Here is a 17,114-nt window from a genome sequence, read left to right as displayed (position 1 = left end):
GTGTTTGCCTGAAGGCTTTCCTTAAAATACCTATCACCTTGTGGTCTACATCAAATTTTATATGTCAAAATACCACAATGGTATAAAATCAGGATATTCCATATTCTGGAAGAGATTGCTTGAAAAATCATGAAATCATGAAAATCCTGATGAAAAATCGCACCTAAGGAATGCAGAAATCTATTGTCTCTCGCACCCCTAGCACACTTAATTTTTCGCTGCGTACAGCAGGGTATAGTTTCTCTAACAAATTTCCAGTACGTTTGTACGAATTACACACAGTAAACGTATATTACACACGCGTATATCAACAACCACACAGTTTGAATTTGCTTTGTGTGGTCTAAATTATAAGCGTCATAGCCACGTGAAACGGTTATGTCAAGTGGCTTCTATAGGTAGGCCTACCTCATTCGGAAATCTGATTTATTTGTGTGTGGGAATTTGAACAATAATATTCTTTATCCCATTTAAAAATATCAAACTAATTACAAATCAGAATGCATACAGAAACAAAAGTACAAAAGTGAAAAGGATCAGTAAAATAAACAATGTCGGTTATCTAGTCATTCCGTATACGCCTCACCCCTCTAAAACTGGTAGCCGTGCCATCAGCCCTTAGAATATTTTGAATTAGTAAATGTTGCAAAACTACACTGAGCGTAAGCTTTTATTCCTTGACAGCAGTTCCAAATGTGATCCAGATTTCGGGGGGGTCCCGTGGGACAGATGACGTCGATTGATCCCCTTTAATAACCAATTACGGTTCCCTGGCACGCTTAACTAGGTCCGCAAGTGAAAATTGTTGGGCTTTTTGCTTGGCACGGCAGGATATGACACCCTTGCATCGCCGGCAAAGAGATTAATCGTTTATGAAATACCATCGAATTCCAAGGGAGATAAGAATCCTTTGGGCACGTGGGTTCGTGATATCAGTGTCCTTTTGGACATCAAGCCATCTTATCGGTTTAATCCCGTGTCGTTAGGATTATTTCACTATCTTCAGATGCCTGTCACTGCGTAAGTGTCACTTGTCAAGCTATCTTCTTGAAGTTGTCTTCTTTGGGTTCTCATCTTACAAAACTACAGGCTTTCTTACAAACGGGCCTCTCCTTCAAGGTCAAAAAACTCTCCAGTCAAAATGGTGTGGTAAAATCCTGAGTTTGGCATAATGGTGATCTTAGCACTATTATGTGCATTAAAACAGCGCACTGAAAATGGTGCTAGGTTAATGTTGACACAATTACCAAAGCCAGCAGCCAATTCGCGGATATAGGCCTAAGTGATATTAAACGCGCTCAACACCCAATAGCCTTGCCATAGTGATGATGAATAACAGGGAGTTAAACGTAAGTTAAACGTAAACCCTCTACTTGACGAAAACGCCAACTAGGCGAAAACCTTGAACGACTTGACGTCTCGTTGGGAGTTGTTTATCCGTAATCAGGTAATTTGAACAGAAAATTGCATTTAAGGGGTTTTGCGGTTTGTCCTTTAGAGGTGACAATCATATGTGACATTAAAAATTCTGAAATCTTTAACACTTGAGTATAGTTTAAGATCTCTAGACGCCAAAAAAAATTGTGGGAGGTTATGTGATCTGTTACCTCTTTTGGATCACTTTCGCTATCAACATTATGTTTAAAAAGTCAGTCTCTTGTTTCCCTAAGAGGCCATGTTGGATTTGCTTGTATCAGAAAGGTGAACCTCGGGAAAGGTAGAAAATTTAAACATCATAGAAGCGCGAAGCAATTATGACAGCCAGTCTACTTCCACATGACCTGACAGAAATAAAAAACTTTGCTAAACCACTGTGGACCGCTTTCTTACCTCTACACGGGGCGAACCCGTCAGGGGAAATCTGCCCTGGCACACATTTCTCTCTTCCCTCTGTCAATGAAAAAGAGTGCGGTACGTGTAAATATTAAATAATCGAGTTTTAACTTTTAAGCAATCTTTTCGACTGAGGACAACAGTTTGGTTACATACATGTATTTTGTTCCGTACAAAGGACTTACCATTGCGTATAGATTACACTGGGATCACAGAAACGAATGTACCAGAATTACCGGTTTGTAGGTCAAAAGTTTGCAAAATAAAAAGGAGGGGACTTCTTTCTGAGGTAAACGGTCGCAATCATTTTTTTATAAGAAGCAGAGCTATTGACGGCAACCTTGCAATTTGGATTTTTTTTACTGATCCCTGGTGTTCTTATTGCACGAATTGGTGCCTGCTGAAGCCATTTTTTTGTCCAAATCTTAAAAAGAATTTACAGGCCCTTCTGTAATCTTGAGTGACTTTTTAATAACAATAATAATAATAATATTTACAAGACAATCACAAGACACAGCGGGCTGCCCAGGAGAGTATAAAACTTTAAAAATGAACTGTCGCCAAAAGGCGTATGTCTTTTTATTTGAAACAAACTTTTAAAAGCACGTCCCTATGCCACCGAAAGTCCATCGAGGTTCACTAACCAAGAAAGAACTATCAATCTTCAGGATTCTATCCACAGAAAGAAACACTTAGGTATCCTGTGACTAAATAGTGGGAATACAATCTAACAGCCCCCTATAGCGGACAGTCCCTAACCAGCTGGGGGGGGGGCATATGCGGTCTGCGAATGATTTGATTTCCCAAACTTCCCAGTATCTTAATGAAAAGCTGGTGGCAAATGTTACCGCAAATGTTATGCAGACCGCCATTTTGGGATTTGGCTGTACTCTTTGAGGTAAGGCCATTCTATCTGGTCTGCATCAAGGCATTCTTTCAATCACTTTGCATGAAATCATTTTTGAGAATTCCGTCTAGACAAAAATTATCGGGACCATCGAGTCGTCCTTTTACTAAGTGATGAAGTCCGTGGCCCGTTGCGCAGAGCTGTAACATAAGGGGGCAATGTGTGCGGGAGTTCAGCGTGAGTTCTCCATTCGGCAAAAGACAAAATGCCATTCAGATCCTGAGCCTACTATAATTAAGGCACTCCATGGCCCTTGAATTCACACGTTAGTCTCGCAGACCATACTAGTACCCACTGAGGAATCCAACATAACTCCGTTTACTTTGAAACTCAAAATTATTTGGAAACCTATCGCAGGAGCGGCGCCCAGCGGAAACAGAAAACGGACAGTCACTGTGTTTGAAAAATACACTTAGCTGAAACTGTCATCTATTGAAACATCAGATCTCTTCAAAACTAAACGGTCCAGGACTTCAGATACAGACACAGATGTAGGAGTGATCATGGCTTCGCTTAACCCAATTGGTCAACATCGCGGAACGATCACTATGCCACGAATGTCGTCCGGTCCATGCGGCAGAATAGGGGCTTGACACGGTAGCCACAGATGGCGCAGTCGGGGTTTTAAACTTGTCACGGGTATCAATCTCCCAAAGATTAATGTGCTCTCTGTTGGCCTCGATTCCGGACCATTTAGAATTCCAAAGGTTCAAAGGGATGAGGTCCAGTCTGTCTCCTCACAAGGCAATTGGTTGCTGGGTGTGGTAAGTTGGCATAATAAAGACCCAGCAGTATCTGGGAGGTCTAACAGATTCCTTCAAGTAGCAGTCTTCAATCCATCACGGTCGTGTTTCATTCACGCTTATAGACTTGCAAACTTTACTGCGAAAGTTCGGTTAACCGATATTCGTTTGTTTGCGAAAGCCAAAAAATTTGGCTCACTTCAGTTGTGATTATAAGCAACTTCAAAGGTTACAATGGTGTTTTTGCCTTTTTTATATCAAGGTTCCATTTGACAGAGTTTATTCAAACCTTTTCAAATACACCGGACAGCAAAAGAAACTTGCCACTTCTGTCAAAGGTCAAACATAAAAATTCACCCCATAGAAATAAACAATTTTTGTACACAGATATGCTACAATACCCCTTACTAATCACATGCCCAAAAGCAAGAGATTATCTATATAACAAAGAAGAAATTGACATGCACAGCAACTTGGTTAGTGAATCAAAAGTCACACACAAAAGCACTCTCCACCAAGCAAAAATGACCCATGAATGGACAACATTTTAAACAACCAATGACAAAGTGAACACCTGTTTTGTCAAAATGATGTGCATGAGTGGTTTCTGTATAGAGATGCCATCCTTACTGACTATGCATACACATAATTGAAAAGTAATGATTGTGACTTCTTTATTTCGTCCTGTGGCATTGATTTCTGCGTAAAACTTACAGCTCATTCTGTTACATTTTGTGACTTTTGATTCAGTAACCAAGTTGCTGTGCATGTCAATTTCTTCTTTGTTATAAAGATAATCACTTGCTTTTGGGCATGTGATTAGTAAGGGGTATTGCAGCATACCTGTGTACAAAAAATGTTTATTTCTATGGAGTGAATTTTTATGTGTGGCCTTTGACAGAAGTGGCAAGCTTCCTTTGCTGTCCAGTTTATATGCTCGTTTGAACCTTTGATATCTAACTCACTCGAAGAAAAGCATAGTACATGTACTCATTTTCTCTGTGTATACCTCTACACGATGATAGGAACTCTGTTTCCAGTATTGCCAACGTCCTGAAATTGTATAGGCCAATGACACATTTAACGTGGTCACGGTCCTTGAAACTGATCCATGGACCACTCCCCGGAGGAACGTAAAAATCTGTCATATCTGTTGCCAAAAACAGGACATGGGATAGGCGGAATGCTATATCTAGTGGGTTGGGAGCCTCAGAAATGTAAGCGTGAGAGGTCTGATAGCCAAGTTTTTCTCCCTTTCTTTGGGATTTCAAGGCGCACGGTTTTACAATGGTGGAGGTGTAAATGACTCCCTCACAATTATTTGCTGATAAACCGTCTATACAGTTTGGTGTTCTTTATGTGAAAATGCAGCCTACCACCCGCCAAGGGTCCCTCAGGTGGTGATTTTACCGACATTGTCAATCTTGACTTCTGTCTAATGGCATGAGAGAAACGACGTACATCCTCTCAATGCAGCTTTGACAATCAATAACTGGTTCAAGGCCTACACAATCGGTATGAAATGATCCACGAGGAGCATGTCAAACAGAAAATGTCTGTTATTAAAAACAAAAATCCCATACCCATTGCACAATAGGCCATATTGCAACCTCGTGCCGGCAGTAGGTTATAAACAAAGAAGTCCACACAGTTGGTGACGGTGATGGGGAACGAATACAGACAGCAGTCCTGTTGGGAGCGTTGGGTACCCAGACCCCATGCGGCGCACGCTACGTGCCTGGCGCTTTCTCCTGGTGGTGGATGGTTCCTGCCTCCCATGTCTAACCACATGGGCGCATCCGTACCACACTGGCTCACCTGGTTATTAAAAATTAAACAAGAGAAACTCTTTAAGAATGCCACTTTGCATGGGTTAAGAGCGCCCTCTCTCGTCTGTACACATTTTAGATTTGCTCCTTTCTTTGAATTTTGTTTTCCTCATCATAAACAATTCTAACATGCTAGTCACAGTGTTGACCCCTTATTCGATATCTAATGCTAGAACCTTCTTCATTTTAACAGCTGCCACGCCCTCTTTTTCCTCTGCTCGCAAGGTTTTGGGTAAAAATCCACGAAAATCAGCAAAGTTGCAAATCGACGCCATGAAGTAAGACTAAATGAACTCAATAAATTCTGTGACGGGGAACAATTTGTTGCTTAGAACAGTAAGAATGGTCAACCTGGCCCAGCCACGGTGCCGTTTCTTCAAATTCTTGATAGTGGGAAATTTGGCTTTATGGTCAAAAGTGAAGTTTTGTACATGTATTTTACGTTCGAAAGTTTTTACACATCTGTAGAACCCTCTGTTTATCGGCCTATGTCAAAATGCTTTGGATTTGGCAGTGACAGAGGACGTAAACATCCCCTAGGTATCGCATTCACTCGGATAAAGCACAAGAAAACGATTTGTGTATTAAATTGGCTAGTCGACATACAACAATAAACTGGGTTTAATTTACTCGCACGTTTCCTATTAGCCCGATGGCGAGATACTGGATCTGTCAGCGCTGAATCATCGGTGCTTGATACAGATTCATCATGCTTGGGATAAGGACTTTGCGGAGCAGTGCCGCAAAAATGTCCGACAGGAGAGGAGTGGAACTGTACAGATTAACGAGACAAACTACAGGGGGGCGTGTCACCGCACCATGTTTTAGTGGGTGGTAAGTGCGGGTAACATTTCCTAGAAGTTCACTGATCTATGTTGCAAGAATCAGTTGGATAAGGGGATTTGTTCTTTTCTCTTGTTCCCTATTAGTGGAAACCGCCTAAACCAGCCGGAAGTTAACAAACCAGCTTTCGGGACCAAGGCGTATCAAGTGGTTTGTTACAAAACAATAATTCCCCTGACAACGGCGTCTCGGTGAAGTGCACCTTGCATGGAGTAATAACCGGCGACGGATAATATGTCAAATATTTCGGTCTCAGTTTGTTTTGCTTGGCGACAAGAAACGTCAACTTTTGACACCGTCAAAAGGCCCGGCAAGTGCCTCACCATAAGCCGGTCACGTACGTGATCTAGCGAAAGGTGCATGGGACAACACTCCGAGGATCGCATTATGGCTGCTAAGTTACAGCACCGCCCACGGGCGATTTGGCCGTTGACACGCGCATCCACTGCATGCAACTTCCATTGCACGGGGGGCTATGATTTGGCAAAAAAGGCTGGCTCGTGTTACGAAGCCAAAACCAAATTTTAATATTCCATTCATTTTCACGGGCCTCACAGTCAATGACAACTTTGAAAGTGTCTCTGATAGAGGCACTAGTCTGGTTTGCGGCTACTCGTTTCAGCGATTTTCCTATTTTCTCTTTGATTTCTCCGACAAAAGAGTCAACCCTATCACCGAATGTAAAGTGCAACACTATTGAAATCTGTCCGCATTAGTTGAGCACAAGCAGACATTCCAAGATACTGACATGGCAACACTGACCATTTTTCTAGCGATCGAATATCGAGTTGTACACTTTCTGGCTGGACGTTAGGAACGTTAATGTTTACCGTACATCAAATACACGAACAGTGTATCAGTACTCACGATAATTGTGTGACTTTTTTGAAAAGATCCAAGCTTTTTTAATATCATTCCTTTCATCGACCTACCGGCCAAGACGATGCTACACCAAGTTCCGACTGGAAATGAGTTCACGCACGACAGTGATGACAGACTTATTCTGAAATGTGAGGTTTTTTTTGCATTTCCAAACCAATTACAATAGCGCCACTGCAAAGTAAAGTGCAAGTTTCAACAGGCACGTGATTTCTCGTCAACGGCGAGAGAGACAGCAGCCGTGAAACTACATCAAGGGGTCTTTCCGGCGTGATAAATGTGATCAATACCAGACGGCATGCTGCTAATGAAAATCCAGTCATATTTCTGTCAGCGAGAAAGGAATTATTTACACTTCGACATGAGCAAGATGAGCTGCGCAGGGCCGTGGGATAAACAGTCCACAGACGGAACTGATTCATTTTGTTTTATCACACCTATAACGATCCATGAAACACGACCCGCGAATATTCGATCCCTGGGCATTTCATTACTGTACTGTTTCCTTTCATTGCGCTTTTCATATTCTCCTTTTCCACATTTTCTCGTAATCCTGTGTAGTTTCCTGTAATCTTTTTCAATAGACAAACAGGTTGCAAAATGAGACCAAAATATTTCAAGACCTCCTCGAGCGGAAGCACCCTCTGATTGGTTGAAAAGACCGTGGCGCTCGCATTTCTCATAGTCGTTCGTGAACCAGCGCAGTTCAGTTCCGATCACAGGAGCCGCTGTTGCTAAGAAAATGGCGCCCCCCCCCCATATTCATTACTCTGTTGGCTTGAAGGGTACGACTCATTTTGTTACTGAGGTGTTTCCAGTTCTGGAGGAGAAACCATATTCTCATGACAAAGCATCAATTCAGTTCAAGCTTTATTTCAATTTAGCACGATTTGCACAAGAGTAAACCCGGTTTTGTTAGCATACAAACAAATAACCCAAATTATAATTATTACAGAATCTTGTAAACAATCGGCATCACCCATAAGACGCGCGCGAAATTGAAACCTTGATCTGTATAAGTTGCTGTGATTTCTATGCTATGATCTCTATGATTCAACAGCGACAGGCGAGGTTCCTCCGAATGTCGTGATTGCCGCCAGACAAACTGTCGTCCTACTAGCTGCAACATTCCTATAGACGCGTGTATGTGTCACTACAGTCCATGCAATCCTCAATAGCCTATGCCTTCTTGGGGAAGCATTCAGATACGTATCGCTCAGGACAATTATTGATTAGATCGGCTTTTTCTTGATCTATACAGGAAGTCATGCCGACACTCACCTGGACACATTCCGTGGGCATCTCGGCGTACTTGCCGAAAATCTGAAAGCGGTACCATCCGCGGTCCAGCGTCTTGTCGCAGAGTTTGCCAGACATCGCCGTGGCCGAGTAGGAGACGCTGCGAAACGGGTTGCCCAAAACCCGGTGCCCGCTAGGGGAGCATTCTATGGGAAAAGAAGCAAATAATCAACGTTTAGCGGACACAAAATGCTTCAGTTTTTCATTATTATTATTATTTTCGTCAACCTGGACAGGTTTTTATCAATTGTCTGTATCCAATGGGGTTTACACTATGTTTACAATTATTCTTAGTGCCAAATTGTTCACATGTTCGAACTCTAACAAAAAAATGCAAGAGCTTTGCTCCCATTGTACCAAGAATGCGGAAAGCCCTCAGAAGTTAATCCACCAAAACCAATATTTTGTGCTACCGGGAAAAAACTCCTGTACGGTACCTTATGGACCACTAAGAATGGAATTGAAAGGGTGAACATTATAAGCCCATCATTGTCATCCATTCTTTTAATATCAGTCCTTAGAAGTGAGAAGTAATACAACCACGTGCTTCTACACAACAGGTCTGCTGCAAGCTGATAGAGCCACGTACGAATCTCGTCTCAGTACGGCAGTGTAGCCTGCAAGACTACGGGAAAGAGCGACAGCCAGTGGTACGGCTTGCATCAGGTGCACGTGTAATTTTCATCCACAGGCCTAGGCAAGGAATTCTGACATTGTAAGCCTCACTTATTGTAAGTCATTATCCTTATCAAACCTTTGGACAGAAAGAGAATGAAGTCTCATTTTTATTACAGTGGGGCAGAGAAATCTGGGTGGTCCCGTCCGTAACTGGTTTAAAAATTGATTTGAAAGAGCCTTAAATTGTTGACAGGGTCAGTAGGCCGCGAACATCTAAAATAAACGCACAGCAACCTTGGTTCGGGACGCAACATCATGTCAACACCCGCTGGTACAGGTACTTGACGGGACAGTCCACACACACAGTAGGCCCTACTGAGACTGGGGAACATTAAACAAGATTTACATGACATCAAATGGTTTACACACTGGGACACGTGGGTTCAAGGTTGTCGATCCGGTTATCCGTAAATTTATTTTGGTCTGGCCATGGACTCTTATTATACATGCCATATCCCAATCGTTTTTGTCTGTCACAGTATCGCTGTGTGTCGGGGGGGGGGCGCAATACTGCGAAACTACCCCATCCCGTCCAACCACCCTCCACATTCCCGAAACTATTTCCTCCCTTTTAAAGCCTCATCATTGAGTTTGAAGCATTGCAGCTGCAGGATGCAGAACAATTTTTTACAAAAATGGGTAATACATGACAAAACCAAAATCCTGCAAATAAATCAAAGAGAAGAAATTCTGAAAACACAATTAATGTGCACATTTGTTGGGGTATCTTATGGGAAAGTGGATCACAGGTGACCTACATGCAATGTACGTGACGGATGTCACTTTAGTTTGAAGACCCATCCATCGACTTTATGTCTGAGTGTGGCAAATCGCCGAACCAATTTCGGCCCTTCAAAGGGAAGCTCTCACAACATTGATCATTCTTTTTTTTTTTTTTTGCTCTTCTAAAAACAGCACAAAACATCTTGCATGATTATGATCAGATTGGTGTACTGATTTGGAAAACGTTGGGTCTATACCTTCTGATCATGTTACCTTAAATTGATCATCTTGGGAGCCAAAGGTCCCGTTCGCAGGAAACAAGCCCAGTCAACACTGCTATCAAGCACTTCATGACAGGTATTGACACCCATACCTTCCCATAACTCACCACTAAGCCAAAATGTACAGCCAGTTTGGCCAATACAGGACTTGAGCCGTTAACATCCATGAGCACATGCTAACATTTTAATACCGAAATGACTCAACTGTGGCACGTCAAGGGGAGCCTTTCATTTGAGAGTTCCTCTCTTATAACCCGGTAAAGTTCAAGTTCAGCTGTACCAGTTTCCCATTGACCGAGCCATGGGGTATAGAGCGTGTATGGTGCAATTACGACACGTGCATTTTACTTCCAGCATTTAACTTAAATTTAGCTGTCTAGGTTCTCAGCCCATGGATACGGAAAGTGCGTTGGCCAGCCAGCACAGTGATACACGCGTGAATTCCCGTAAAGTTCAAATCATGCATGTTCCAAGTTTGCTTGGAGCGAGCATCCAAGTACATGTATTGAGAGAAGTAGCATTCAACAGTTGGATAGGACAGGCCTCTCTCAAGCACATGTACCATGGAGTGCCATCATCGATCTGAGCTCGAGATAAGAGATGAGAGGCGACATTGGAGGAAGTTGGGAGGCTTGTGAGTCCTCACCTGGCACCCCGGCCGCATGGCCGACCACTCATCAAAGATAAGAAAGTCAAGGAGGAAACAACCAGCCAGTCTCCAAACGTAACTCCATGATACATCAATCTATTAGGCTGCCCTGCATATGATCCGCTCTCCACTACAGACTCGTCGACGAAGGCCTGGGTACAGTCAAAAATTGCTGCCCCCATGAATACATGTTCTTGATCTTCGGGCCGTAATAGGCCTATATCATGTTACTGACTATACACAGCGTGGATGGGGGCGCTAATCGGGTTTTACCGAAACAGGAACAATAAGTAATTGGGGATTAACCGCGGGACGCTGGATGCTATTCAGGAGCGATGGGTCATGTCCCATGGCTCTGGAGCAATTGGCCTTTCAAGTGAGAATCAACTCAGTGTCTCACGTCTTAGCTAGGTGTATATTTTGAAAGAGTGTGCTAGTAAGAGACCACGTTAGTTCGGAATTTGGCCAAACGGCTGAATGACATCAGAAAGTCTTCTCAGTCATGTGCAACTTAACACCTCTTAAAAATTACTCTTTGTAAAATAACTAACCAACGAAAAAAGGCTTGGCCTAAAACACTGTGCATGTATACAAAATCTATTTTGTTGATAGCAACACTGAGCGTTTTTTTTACAGAAACCATGGATAGTGGTATCAATAAGCTGCATGTGATCGAATGGACATGTTCCGAGTGGAAATACCGACAAAACAAGTGTTTTCAAGTGCGAAAAATAAGTATTTCCATTCATAACTGAACCAAACATCCTCACACAATAATTCAAGATTCAATGGGGCAACTTGCGTTTGTATGAAAACGAACAAACATACCCCCCCAAAAAACCCATCCAAATCCACACTTCTTTGAATGTGGCAACCTGGCAATCACTACGATTTATGAATGCCCAAACTCTGAGCGGGAAGCGATCTATGTAACTATAGTCCAACTCTATAATATACCCTTAGTCCCCTATCACGTCCCCCATAGCCCTTTGTCGATGACCCGCTACCAACACGTCCAACCGAAATGCCAGTGGTTCTACCCAACACTCAATAAAAAGCAACACACAACACACTGAATGTATACATTTAGAAGTGCGGAGAATTTCGGTGGAGTGCTCTGCGACTGATGAGGCAATGATAACCTCCAATGACAGAATGTACCATTGGGATTTCTTTTCCGCCAGTCTCGATGCTATGCTTATCCACATTTTGTTCACATTCATCGGAGTTCGTCTACCTTTATATTCAGACTTTGTTTACTATACGCGTACAAAATTGTCAATTGAATTGAATGCGCAAGTGTATACATCACGTGAACAAGATTGCCAGGTGAAAGGGAGGTGTTACACATTTCTGGAGATACTGAAAGAGGGAAAATATATGTCGGAACGGGACAGGGTAAAGACGTTTTGTTGGCTTCACCCCTACAGTTCCCTAACCACGCCCACGGCTGACTGCAGTCGATCAGAGTTTCAGTGAAACAGCGTCTCAAAATTCACGCTCCATCTACCCGGAGCGGCATTATGATTTATTAAATTCACTGGTAAGTTTCCTCCTCGTCGCCTGAACCGATTGGAATTTAGTCTGTGTGTGCCGACATCTGGGCAGCAAGTCGGCTGACTAATTTGGCTCGAGAAAAGGCATACAGTGGCCTTGAACAAGCATTAAATGTAACGGGAAGTACAGTATTCATTACAGTGTCGGTAGAGAACACAGATTACCGATTTTCTTTATTGGACCAAGAAGATTTGAAGTGACCCGACCTGGTTCTGTTCCCTTTTCCAGGACACCACGAGATTGCAGGACTATAAAGAATCTTCAGTCGTGGGTAACCACGGGAATGCTTATATATTGCTTACAGCATTCCCTCTCGCAAGACCTCGGAGATTGCCTACCTGGGTGTTGTGGGTTCCGATGAGGGTGTTGTGGGTCTATGGGGATGGGTCAGTCTCCTGTAGGAACTGACACGTTTAGTTTGACTTCGACATGAAAGGCTGAATCGGTGTGGGAGCCTAGCGGACTAGGCATGCAGTGTGACCTGTATCGTCTCAAGGAATTTGAAGGGCACATCACTAACACTGTATCAAATCCAAATCAGACAGCTTTGCCTCTGTACAGTTATCTGTTTAATTGGAAAAATAATTGGGATGCGAAGGAAGACCTCAAGATGCAAAAACTTGACCCTCCCTTTGACAAGTCGAGATAGTCACAGTAATGATCGTAACGCCTACGACATTAGTCGACAGTCTCGTGCCTATGTCTTAACAGCATTAACTTGTTAATTTGTATATGAGCGCGTCCAAGGTCCAACTATTAACGAGTCGAAACCACCATAGGTACGCATGATAGTCACACTCTGTTATTTCCTACACATTATTAACGCACCACGACATTCACACAATTACAGCCGACACCCGACCCGAAGTATCAAACAGCGTGGGCTGAGATGCGCGTGTTTGTATACAAACCACATCCGACGCACGGATCCTTCAGCCAGTCACTTGCATCCATCTCACCAGCCTTGGCGCTTACCTCCTTCGCATTCACGGCGGTGTTCATATCAAGACAGCCGGTGGGGTTGCAAGATGCCTTGATGAGATGACAAACTATAGTGCTCCTTAAGACAACACAGCGCGACGCATGCTATTTACACTGTAGTGCTGGCACCCACGTGGGAATACTACAGTGTCAATAGTCGTCCGCCGGTCAATGACAAACGCGCTTGAATGAACGGACGGCGCTTTCGCAGAAACGGTAATGTTTGTAAACACAGCGGGCGAAAGTACGTCGTTGTGAACCTATCGCACATTCTAACTATTTCGAATGGTTAGAGAGCAACAAATTTGAGCTTGTGGGTTAAAAGTTCACAAGAAAGGCACCGGTATTCCAGCCGGACCACTTTCGCTCGCATTCTTTTAACAGGAAAAGAGGCTTTTCAGCAATGACCAAGTCGCCTCAAGTCCAAGACTATATAGGCCTTATTCATTTAGAAAGCTTTGCCCACATATTAGCACCCCGTTACCTGGCATAATCAAAAAAGAAATTGCAGTCGTTAGTATAACAAAACCAAGATATGATCGTTTGGGAAGGTAAATGGAAAGCACACAGACGGTGAAACACTCTGATTCGATCTTGCCATTGTCACAACGACCCTATGTAATCAAAAACTCGCCGATTCCAGACCGCTTTTTCATCCTCACAACTATAACACAAAGAAGAGCCGACAGCCGTAGCAAGCACATGGGTCCGGAGTTTGAGTCATATCTGGGTTGGGCGTGAACACTTAACTCGGAGGGCCCAAAAACGCAGTAGACGTTGTGGCGAGTAAGTCTTCAAAGATCTGCTCACCACTTACTAGCCATGGTTTTTCTGGTGTTTTGGGCGCTTCGTCTGTTCAAGCAAGTGTGTAAAGATGTGGGGATAGATTCCAATATCACCTTCAGCTCACGCCATCCTTCCACTTCAAAAAGATCACTTTAAAGTTGTTACATGTGCTGAAACCACGTAAATGTGACTGCGAAAAACCTATTTCAATCTCTTCTCATCGGGTCGTCAGGCAATCTAACATTAATAATGTACAAAATGAGATGGAAGAGAGGGCGATAAAGCGATGTCACGAAGCTTCAAATTCCCGAGACAGTTTCTGTAAGCGCATATCTCCATCTGGATTCATTGCCCTTCTGGATAGGGAGACCCCCTTTTTCCCAGCACGAGACGCCACCAGAGGCAAGTCTGGCAACCTAAGTGCACATCCCACCCCGAGCTGTTGTGATTACCGCAACACATTCAAACCTTAGAACTTGCATCAGGTGTAGAGGTTTGTTTATTTTGTCTGCGTTCTGCGCGAGGAAGGTTTTACTCCAGCCTTGTTGAACACCCCGAATTCCTTCGGCAGGGGAAAAATGTGCTGGTCAGATGTTGCGACGAATATGCTTGCCAAACTTTTGTTCAGACCATCCCACAAAACTTTCATTGTCGCGTCAAACCATCTTAGAGACTTGAATGTTGGAGAATACAAATCATATAGGCCTAGAAAGATAAAATGGCGATTTAAAATTTAATGTTTAGAGAACGGTGCAGAGTAAACAACTGTGCACGTAGCAAGATGTTTCCCCAAGCTGGCGTGCAGAAAAAAGAACAAGTCACTCCTTTCGGAGATCATCATCGGATATGACTGAGTTTTATGTTGCCAGGCATTACCATGGCCGACCTCCAAACCCACAGCATCTAGAGTCTGAAGGTTTTCTTTCTCTATACTTGACAGGCTTCAATATATTCAAATCGGATTCTCGCCATGCATGCTGATATTGTTGATACCTTCTTCGTCGTCTCAGTCTGTTTGGAATTTTCGTCGCTTTTATTAATGGAGGCCCGTGTTTTAATACAGAAATGTACGGACACAACACGATCACTTTCAACGTTATGCAATTCATTTTTGAATAAAAATTACATTCTCTAAGAGGTGAAACTGACAATGATGGATCTGCACCATCCCCAGGAGGAAGCACTGCACTCGGGACTGATTAGTGCCAGAGGCAGTGACGTCCATATGGAAGGAAGATGATGGGATCTTAATCGGTGATGGATGATGGTTGTCCCGGGGTCCACGCCCACAATCTTCGGGACAAGTACCCCCCGCTTGTGGGACCACGGTACCTGGATATCAGCGTAATCCTGTAGGGGGCTCAGGGGCAACAAACTGTTCAGGTTATGATTCACATCGTGTAGCCTTCTGGGAGTCGAGAAAATGGAACCCAGCCCCCTTGTCCCCCACTTGCATGTACAGTATAAAGATAACACAGGTTCCTGAAAATGGTTCTCGGCGAGTGGCATCGATTATACATATAGGCCTACACATAATTAGGTCTGAGCAATAATACGAGTTATTGTTTCTACTTCAACCTGCAAAGAAAATGTATCCTAGAAAAATCAAACAAGTTTGCTGCTTGGAGTACAAGCCGTGCATTCTAAAGGGTACCGCTACCCCTAAATCACTGTATATGGGAGGAATGATACAGTTCACGGCCTTCTGTAGGTTGTAGGAACTGGACGAGACGAAGAGCAGGAACTCTATTTCCTCGCCCAGCGATCGTAAAGATGATGAAACAGCGAAAACACCTCAAAGATAAAAAAAAAGTCGGGCGAGGTGTGAAAGATAAAGATGATTCGACTTGTTGAACATGTGAGTTAAGATTGCACGGACAACGTCTGATGAAGTATGGCATGCTCACCGAGAGGCCGTGATGGTTGGACGCCTTCCAAAATGGTACGTCCTGCCCTTGCAATACATCAAACTATGTAGGCCATTCGCAGGGGACCTGGTTTCATCCCTGATTAATAATACGCTAGCCATCCAGAATGACCTAGGTCTTGATCCTGGCTTGGCTCGCTGGAAACCCCGTTGTCATGATGATAAATTGAGCTGGAGAAAGAATCAAGTTGGACCACGGCGGATGCGTCGCGCGACCAAGAAAATACTTAAAATTTGTCGCGACTTTCGAGTACAAGACCTTTGGGGAAAAAAACCTCACCAGCATCTGTCATCCGTCATGATGGAGTGGGCAGTGTGCATCTGGAGATTTCTAAACATATCAGGGCATGTTTATTGGGAAATGTGTTCACAGTGTGGCTGACGGAAGGAAGAAAACTGTGAAGGGGAAGCAGGAAGTAAGGATCGGATGCAAAACACGACCAAGGGGGCTGCCCTCGTGATTTCGGGTTGACCTCGTTGGGAAAATTGGATTTTGGGTCCCAATTCGGAAGGCGCACGTCATACAATTACACATAAGATTTATAAGTAGTTTGATACAAGCATGGGTCACGTTACCCAAGGCAACATAAGCGATTCATCAACACAGTGCTTAGTGTCAGAGTAGTTTTGGCAAGGCCATTTGACTTTTTTGAAATGTGTTCACAGTGTGGAAAAATTCAAAGATATGCGGCACTCGATTCCTGGGGGTACTTTGCTACAACACACTCGCATTCAGTATAAATGCAAAGTAACTGCATCTACCTATTCAACTTCTGTAGTATATGCTGTAATAGACACATAAAGTTTGCCTGCAAGGCAATGGTGTATCCTGAATTGAAGAGCAGTAGCTTTGCATGACTAAAAAGTGGGCAAGTGCCCTGAATGGATCCCAGACGTCATGTGGGCCGATGAAGTGAGGAATAAGACGGGTCTGTTGGAGAGGAGATGAATGCTGCAGGTCCCTTAGTCCACTATCCAGAACTTCATGAAGTTGGCCGCCAAGCGCTTTTGGCTTGCTGCCAGCAACAAATGAATTGTAAAGAAGCCAGAATCTTGATGTTGACGTTGTTAATTTGCGTGGGCCTGAAACTAGCAAACATTTCCCCTCGGTATACTTCCTGCTCGAATGCCTCCGGCTTCGTGATATCTTCCTTTGAATTTGACGCTTTGCTGTTCCGTAAAACTGCAGACAAGGACAG

General features: G+C 43.5%; 1 protein-coding gene across 3 annotated transcripts in view; it reads right to left on the bottom strand.

The window, feature by feature from the left end:
• LOC110991163 (von Willebrand factor D and EGF domain-containing protein-like) overlaps window positions 1-17,114 on the bottom strand; it is a 66,115-nt gene that overhangs the window by 29,491 nt on the left and 19,510 nt on the right. For all 3 annotated transcript variants that reach the window (XM_087134192.1, XM_087134190.1, XM_087134191.1), the window contains exons 2-4: window positions 8,316-8,479; window positions 5,067-5,301; window positions 1,831-1,890 (exon numbers count right to left, since the gene is read on the bottom strand). In XM_087134192.1, the coding sequence (XP_086990318.1) occupies window positions 1,831-1,890; window positions 5,067-5,301; window positions 8,316-8,479 (459 nt within the window). The remainder of the gene's footprint in view (window positions 1-1,830; window positions 1,891-5,066; window positions 5,302-8,315; window positions 8,480-17,114) is intronic.

The sequence above is a fragment of the Acanthaster planci genome, linkage group LG03 (genome assembly GCF_054643075.1).
Source record: "Acanthaster planci isolate LZ-2023a linkage group LG03, COTS_SCS, whole genome shotgun sequence".
Classification (NCBI taxonomy): domain Eukaryota; kingdom Metazoa; phylum Echinodermata; class Asteroidea; order Valvatida; family Acanthasteridae; genus Acanthaster; species Acanthaster planci.
This window is presented reverse-complemented; position numbering and strand designations above follow the sequence as displayed.